The sequence below is a fragment of the Babylonia areolata genome, chromosome 2, assembly GCF_041734735.1.
Source record: "Babylonia areolata isolate BAREFJ2019XMU chromosome 2, ASM4173473v1, whole genome shotgun sequence".
Classification (NCBI taxonomy): Eukaryota; Metazoa; Mollusca; class Gastropoda; order Neogastropoda; family Buccinidae; genus Babylonia; species Babylonia areolata.
This window is the reverse complement of record NC_134877.1, coordinates 5,379,752-5,388,380: the sequence shown is the minus strand read 5'-3', so window position 1 is coordinate 5,388,380 and position 8,629 is coordinate 5,379,752. Positions and strand designations below refer to the sequence as shown.

The following is an 8,629-nucleotide window of genomic DNA, read 5'->3' as shown; positions in this document are numbered from 1 at the left end:
TCTGCCCAAACTGTTGTTGACGTGAAATCTCTATTCTCACGTCTCTGGAGAGTCCTGGTCATCGTCTGTCTGCTCCCCCCACCCCCACCCATCCACCTCCTGCCCCTCCTCCTCTCTCCAATTTCACGCCACTCCTTGGTTTTTTGTTTGTTTGTTTCTTTCTTTTTTGTGTTGTTTTGTTTTGTTGTTTTTCTTTCTTTCAACGGATGTTGCTGACCCTCAGCCTAATAACCACATTGTTGTGAAGGTGTATGTAGATGCGGACAACACTTTCCAGAGACACGCCAACGCAGCTACGGAAGCCGAGGGGATGAGGATCAATATGTATGAAAATTGTGTTAGTGTGCTGCTGGTTGTTACTTGCCGTATTTGTTGCCCGGCCTGGCTTTTGCCTTGTGCATATCTTCCCCCCCCGTAAGCTGCACCGTGTGTGCCCTGGACTGATTGAGATCTCTGCCCTTGCATTTATCTGGGGTTTTTTTTTTCTGTGTCTGGTTCTCCTTTCTCCACCTCATTTCCATCCTTTTTCTCACTTTATTCTGTTGGGGGGGGGGGGGGGGGGGGGTGTTCTTTTTTGTTTGTTTGTTGTTATTTCTTTCTCAACTATGTTCCCGAATTCTCTGTGCTCACATGACTTTCGAAGCCTTCGAGAAACTTGGAGCTTCCATCTCACTGACACTGGCCCTTTCTAAGAAAGGAACCATAAAGATCGTCCCCCACCGTATTCTGGTGTTGCCGCGAGTTTGTGGACCTCAACAACGCGGATTGCGCGGATAACGGCGGCATTTGATTTCTTAGGGGACTGATCCTGCCGTCACGTGCCTCTGGTGGCCCTGCTTCCTCCCCGTTCCCACAGCGCCCCCTACAGCCCTCGGTATATCAGTTATATATGTTTGTGTCAGGATAATGTACGTGTGCATGTTTAAATGTGTATGTGAATGTCATGTCCTTACTTCTTACATCTCTTTGTTACTTTGTGAAAGTTTTGATTCATTTTCATTTTCTATTTGCCCTGAGGGCTGGATTAACTCTCTCCATACGAACGGCGAAAGAGACGACGTTAACAGCGTTTCACCGCAATTACCACCATCAAAATATTGCAAGCGGAAGGCTCTTATACTGAAGAGGTGAATGTTGACAAAGAATACCACAATTCTGACGACGGAAGCTAAAGGTTGGGTCATTCAGACACCCACTGGACATCCGAGGGGTCTGTGTAGAGGAGAAGAGAGGACTGGCCGTACTGAGTGAGTTAAAAAAAACAACACACGTATGCTTATTCTACTTCCCTCAATAATAATAATAGTAATAATAATAATAATAATAACTTCGTTCGTTCGTTCGTTCGTTCGTTATCACTTCATTCTTTTCAGTCGGTGGAAAATGGTAATCATCGCCACACATCTGGTGGAAGCTGTCTCGTTTCAGTTTTAGACATTCCTCACGACAACCGTCAACTGCAGTGTGATACACTGTACAGTTTAAGAGCTCCAATCCTTGCTTCAAATGAAAACATTCTCACCCACCCGCTTTCCCTCTCGAAAAAGAGTTCAATATATTAACTTTATCACTCAAAGAAAATAACACCAGAAGAGCGCTACGTTTCCTAAGCAGCATCTGAATGCGCCGATTTCAATTATTTTATGATAAAAAAAAATATTTGAAAAATCTGCGAACGATATACTCGGACATTAGGCAATGAACATAACAGCATTTAAGCTCTCACAATAATCTTTACATTCAAGTCATATGTTTATACAATCTTTATCTCCAAAACATCGTTTTTTGGTTGCCCGACTCAATAACGAACATACCGATAGTATTGTCTTTTTTTTTCTTCTTTTTTTTCTTTTTTTTTTTTGCGTGAATGTGAAAAAGAATATCTTAGACATGGCATGGCCAGCAGAAGGTTTAACTCACTCAGTACGGCCAGTCCTCTCTTATCCTCCACACAGACCCCTCGGATGTCCAGTGGGTGTCTGAATGACCCAACCTTTAGCTTCCGTCGTCAGAATTGTGGTATTCTTTGTCAACATTCACGTCTTCAGTATAAGAGCCTTCCGCTTGCAATATTTTGATGGTGGTAATTGGGCTGAAACGCTGTTTAACGTCGTCTCTTTCGCCGTTCGTACGGAGAGAGTTAATTGGTCCCGCACCAACTGGGGCTGAAATCCTTGAACACTGATCTTGGAGTGGGTCTGCTCTCTGGCACAAAGGGATCCAGAGGAGGGTGGGGATGCAGGGGAGGGGAGGGGGAGGGGGGTGCTAGGGGACAAGGGGAGCTTACAAGGTAGTGTGAATACGAGGGAATGACTGGTGAGGAGGGAGGAGGGAAAGAGATGAGAATAACGAGAGAGAGAGAGAGAGAGAAAGAGAGAGAGAGAAAGGGAGAGAAAAAGAGAGAGAGAAATAAAGAGAGAGAGAAAGAGAGAGAAAGAGAGAGAGAAAGAGAGAGAGAGAGAGAGAGAGAGAGAGAGAAAGATAGAGAGAAAAAGAGAGAGAAAGGGAGAGAGAAAGAGAAAGGGAGAGAGAAAGAGAAAGAGAGAGAAAGGGAGAGAGAAAGAGAAAGAGAGAGAGAAAGAGAGAGAGAAAGAGAGAGAAAAAAGAGAAAGAGAGAGAGAAAGAGAGAGAGAGAGAAAGAGAGGGAGAGAAAGAGAGAGAGAGAAAGAGAGACAGAGAGAGAGGGGGAGAGAGAGAGAGAAAGAGAGAGGGAGAGAGAGAAAGAGAGACAGAGAGAGAGACAGAGAGAGAGAAAGAGAGAGAGAGAAAGAGAGAGAGAGAGAGAGAGAGCCTTACCTCCCAACATTCTTTTCATTCTCCCTTATCCCCCTCCCCCCCCCCTCCCCCTCCCTTTCTCTCTCTTGAACCGAATCACTGTTTTAATTTTTTTTTCCCCTCCACCAGCCTGAAGGCTTGATACAGAAAAATCAACTCTTCTTCTTCTTCTTGAAACTTCCCCTATAAATGAAGACCCCTCTCTCTCTCTTTGGTTTTATCCATTTCACTTTCACTTTCACTTTCACTTTCTCAAGGAGGCGTCACTGCGTTCGGACAAATCCATACACGCTACACCACATCTGTTGAGCAGATGCCTGACCAGCAGCATAACCCAACGCGCTTAGTCAGGCCTTGAGTGCATGCTTACATATTTGTGTACCTATGAAAGGGGATTTCATTTTACGTAATTTCGCCAGAGGACAACACTCTCGTTGCCATGGGTTCTTTTTCAGTGCGCCAAGTGCATGCTGCACACGGGACCTCGGTTTATCGTCTCATCCGAAAGACTAGACGCTCAGTTTGATTTTCCAGTCAAACTTAGGAGAAAGGGCGAGAGCGGGAATCGAACCCACACCCTCACGGACTCTCTGTATTGGCAGCTGAGCGTCTCAACCATTCTGCCACCTTCCTCTTTTTATCCATTGCTACACACTCTGCATGACTGTATACCCAGTCCGCTGCTTGCTGTCTTTGCCTCTTCCTCTCATTCTCTCGCAACATTGTTTATGGTCATTTGAGCAGAAGAAGTAAACAGGATTTAAAAAAAAAAACTTTCTTTCCCCCCCCCCCCCCCCCCCCCGTTTCTTCTTCATCCATAAAGATGCTGCTTGTCCTTGTGCTTGTTCTCTGTTTGTTTGCTTGTTCTTTGTTTTTTGGTCTTTCTCTACCTCCTTTTTTATATCATAATTATTTATTTATTTATTTATTTACTTATTTATGTACGCTTATCTATTATTTATTCACCTTTTTTTTCTTCTTTTTTTCAAGGCCTGACTAAGCGCGTTGGGTTACGCTGATGGTCAGGCATCTGCTTGGCAGATGTGGTGTAGCGTATATGGATTTGTCCGAACGCAGTGACGCCTCCTTGAGCTACTGAAACTGAAACTGAAACTTTCTTCGCTCCTAAGCATACAATCTTGCCTTTTCTTTCTATTTTTTTTCTGTCTGTATATCCGCATGTCTCTCTTCCATCTGGACTTCCTCTCTGTCTGTCTGCATTCTCATTGTGTGTGTGTGTGTGTGTGTGTGTGTGTGTGTGTGTGTGTGTGTGTGTGTGTGTGTGTGTGTGTGTGTGTGTGTGTGTGTGTGTGAGTTTCGTTTTCATTTCCTCTTCCCTCCTCTGTGCAACCCCACTCTGTCCGTCTCTCTCTCACTCTGTCTCTCAGCCCCGGTACAAACACTGTTGTTTCTGTTTCCCCTCCCCCCCCCCCCCCTCTCTCTCTCTCTCTCTCGCTATTTCTCTATCTCTTTCTCTGTCCACCCACTCATTTTCTACCACTCGTATAGCATTTCTCCTTCCACACGGAATAACTTCGTAATTCTTTAGGCTTCAGCCTAGTGCTTACTGGACCTGGTTATACATAAAAGTTTGTGGGGTTTGTTGTTTTTTTTCGTTCTGCTCCAGTCCCATTGTCTGTCTGTCTGTCTGTCTCTCTGTCTGTCCGTTGTCTTCTCCTTCTGCTGTTGTTGTTGTTGTTGTTTCTGTTTGTCTGTCCCCCGGGGGTGTTCTTCTACTCATTCTTCTTCTTCTTCTGCTCCAGCCGCTGTGTGTGTCTGTCTGACTGTCTGTCTGTCTGTCGGTCTGTGCGTCCGTTCGTTCCTCAGTACAGCTCCTGGTTGTGTTTCTGCGAGTCCCCCATCATGGTCTGCAGCTCGGTGGGGTCCTGCCCACACACACACACACACACACACACACACACACACACACACACACACACATCACCGAGGTTTCCTTCAACACAGGGCCACAACCCTCCCTTCCCTCCCCTTCAAACCCCCTATCCCTCCTTCCCTTGCCTTCCGAACACCCCCCTCCTTCCCCCCAACTTCCCTTCACTCTCTCCCCATCCAATCACCACCACCACCCCCCTCCCAACACCCTCCAACCTTCTACCCCCCACCTCTCCCCCATGTACAAGGGGAAGACTTTTTGTGAAGGCCCCTATGTGGCTTGAGCAATTTAGTTTCAATTGATTTCTGTGCCCACTTCCCAAATTCCTCCAGCCACCCCGCCCCCCCATGCCCCCTCCCCACTCCCCCCCCATGCCCCCCATGCCCTCACCCCCCCCCCCACTCCCTCCCCCCCCCCACACACAAACCCTTCTTTTTCAACCAAGACCTCTTCAGTTTACAGGGGGGGCAGGGGATGGGTTAGAGCTCAAAGACTGAAAATTAATCTCTCTGAGAGAAAGAAAAAAAAAGAAGAAAAAAAAGAGAAGAAAATGAAAAAAGAGAAGGACGAGAGGGTGGGGGGAGGGGGATGGGCGTGAGGGGGGTGGGGGTGGGGGGACGGGTATGTAAAAAAAAAAAAAATGGAAGAGGAAGATAAAAGGGGGGGAAAAACTATGGAAGAAAAAGGATGGATGGAGGGAGGGAGATATAAGACAGAGTGAATCGATAGATAAATCAAAGAAGGGAGGCGGACGGACGGACGGAAGAAAGAGAAAAAGAACGAAAAATGTGCAACGAAGGAAAGAGAAAAAAAACAAACAAACAAGGAATGATTTTTTTTTTAATTTGATGATTTGGTAGAAAAACAGTTGACATTATTTTATTCATTTCGTTGTTGTTGTTTTTTTAAACGATTCAGAAACAAACATGTCCTGAAAAATCGAAAATTGTAATGTAGGGAGCTTCGGATTTTTTGTTTAAAAAAAATATTAATGGATTTTGACATTTAATATATATATATATATATATATATATATATATATATATATATATATAGATAGATAGATAGATAGATAGATAGATAGATATAGATATGTTGCCTTTCCCACACACATGTAATCTCACACACATACATACCAATATATATATATATATATATATATATATATATATATATATATATATACAGGTACGCACGCACGCACGCACACACACACACACACACACACACACACACACACACACACACACGCATACTCTTCCTCCTCCGGTTAGCCACCCTCAACCGACCACCCACACACCCACACACCTACCTCCCCCCCCATCCCCCAGCCCCCCCCCCCCCCCCCACACACACACACACACACGCACACACACACACACACCTGGGCGTTTTTGGCAATGGTGCGGTTGGACACACAGGTGAAGCCGTTTTTCGGGGGAGCCATGGCTGTGGAATCGTCCAGGGTGATATTCGTCGTGTGGGAGGGGGAGCGGGGCCGCTCCGACACCCTGGAGTCGTAGGTGCTGCGCCACTGGTTCCACTTGCGTTTGAGGACGGTCATTACCTGGCATGAAAAAAAAGAGAGACTTCAATGAAAAAAAACACAAAACAAGAAAGCTGCACTTTCTTCTTCTTCTTCTGCGTTCGTGGGCTGCATCTCCCACGTTCACTCGTATGCACATGAGTGAGTTTTTTACGTATATGACCGTTTTTATGCAGCCATACTCCGCTTTCGGGGATGTGCATGCTGGGTATGTTCTTGTTTCCATAACCCACCGAACGCTGACATGGATTACAGGATCTTTAACGTGCGTATTTGATCTTCTGCTTGCATATACACACGAAGGGGGTTCAGGCACTAGCAGGTCTGTACATATGTTGACCTGGGAGATCGTAAAAATCTCCACCCTTTACCCACCGGGCGCCGTCACCGTGATTCGAACCCGGGACCCTCAGATTGACAGTCCAACGCTTTAACCACTCGGCTATTGCGCCCGTCATTCTGCACTTTAGAAAACATTATAATCCGCTCAAACTCTACTTAATTTTACTTACTGTTTTCTGGAAAAACAACAACAACAACAAAATAATACTGTTAAAACTTAAATCCTTCGTTTCTGCTATACGTAGTAGTAGTTCTTTTCATTAATGCTTTGTCTATTGGCATGAAATTTCTTTCTTTCTTTGTATTGTTGAGTGAAATAGTACTTGTCAATGTGTGTACTGAGTGACTGAGCGAATGAGCCTGTTTCTAGTTTTTGACCTCACTCTTTTTATTTACCGGGTATGTGTAAAAGATGAATGTACATGTATGAAACTAACCCCTGAAACACACACACACACACACACACACACACAGAGAGAGAGAGAGAGAGAGAGAGGGAGACGTATATTTTCAGAAGAACACAGCTGTTTACTGCATGTAAGGATTTCACCACAGGGTACTGCTCTACAGCATAAACATGTCAGTGCATTATGCAAACTGTTGATAAGAATCGGTAACTGAATATAATAGACTAAACTTCTCGCGTTAACCAGCAAGCGCGTGCGCGTAGGGGCTCACACACACACACACACACACACACACACACACACACACACACACACACACACACACACACAGAAAGAGAGAGAGAGAGAGAGAGAGAGAGAGAGAGAGAGAGAGAGAGTTAAGACTTGTTCTTTCTTTCTCATCCATTTGTTTTTCGTCTGTCCATCTTTTCTACCCTGTACGAAGAAGTACATTGCTCTGTGTGCCTAGGTTCCCTTTCCAGACGAGTATAGGGTCCATGACCAATGACGGTTCAAGTCAACTCGAGAGACAGACAGACAGACAGACAGACAGACAGAGAGACAGAGACTGGGCCCAGCGCTTCCCTTCACACTTTCGTCTTTCGTCACAAGTCCTACTACGATCCTTGCGGTTGGCTGGACTGGGAACCGTGTGCGATTGGAACCAGGCCTGGGAGATTCGTACAACGCCTGTGGCGGTCGCCAGGAGTTTTTTAAAAATATTTTTTAAATTTTTTATTTATTTATTTATTTATTTATTTTATTAAACACCCCAGTTACTCTATGTTATAAATATATTCACAAATCTGCCCCTTCCTATCTCTGTGGCTGCCTTCACCTCTACACTCCATCTCGCTCTCTACCACCCGAAGGCTTCGGATCCACTCTGTTTACGAATATCCAGATTCAAACACTCCACTGTTGGCCGCCGTTCTTTCTCTGTCTCTGGACCTTCCAGTTCGAATGAACTTCCTACTTTCGCTTCGTCAAGTCTCCACACTCAGCTCTTTTCAAGTCTGGCCTTAAAACCCACCTCTTCCCAAAACAGCCCCCCCCCCCCTTCCCTGCCTCTTCCTTGTCTTCAGTTTCTCCAGTTTTAGAGTTATGCATGCGTGTGAATGACTGGTGCGAAAGCGCTTTGATTTGTCTCTGCACAAGACTCAGCGCTATATAAATATTATCATCATCATCAGTATTATTATTATTATTATTATTATTATTATAGTAGTAGTACACCTGTAGCGGTGATCAGCAGTTTTTGTTGAACTCCCCAGTCTTATAATAACAGTACACCTGCGGTGGTGACCAAGAGGTTTGTTGAACTCCCCAGTCTTATAGTGGATGTGAATGACAGGTGTGAAAGCGCTTAGATTTTATTCTGCACAAGATTCAGCGCAATATAAATAGTATTATTATTATTACTATTAATAGTAAACCTATAGATGCGATCAGGAGTTTTTGTTCACCCCACCCCCCCACCCCCCTCGCTCCCCTTCCTCCCAGTCTTATAATAATAGCACACCTGCAGTGGTTATCAGGAGTTTTGTTAAACTACCCGGTCTTATAATAATAATAGTACACCTTTCGTGGTGGTGGTCAGGTGTTTTTGTTAAAACTCCCCAGACTCATGACTGCAGTGGTGGTGATCAGGTGCTTTTTTTTTTG

At 44.9% G+C, this 8,629-nt stretch overlaps 1 protein-coding gene across 1 annotated transcript in view; it reads right to left on the bottom strand.

The window, feature by feature from the left end:
• Window positions 1–3,576: 3,576 nt before the first annotated feature.
• LOC143296783 (calcitonin gene-related peptide type 1 receptor-like) overlaps window positions 3,577–8,629 on the bottom strand; it is a 332,271-nt gene continuing 327,218 nt past the window's right edge. Inside the window, 2 exon segments of the mRNA XM_076608821.1 lie at window positions 3,577–4,661; window positions 6,054–6,236. Of these exon segments, the coding sequence (XP_076464936.1) occupies window positions 4,599–4,661; window positions 6,054–6,236 (246 nt within the window). The 3' untranslated portion in view covers window positions 3,577–4,598.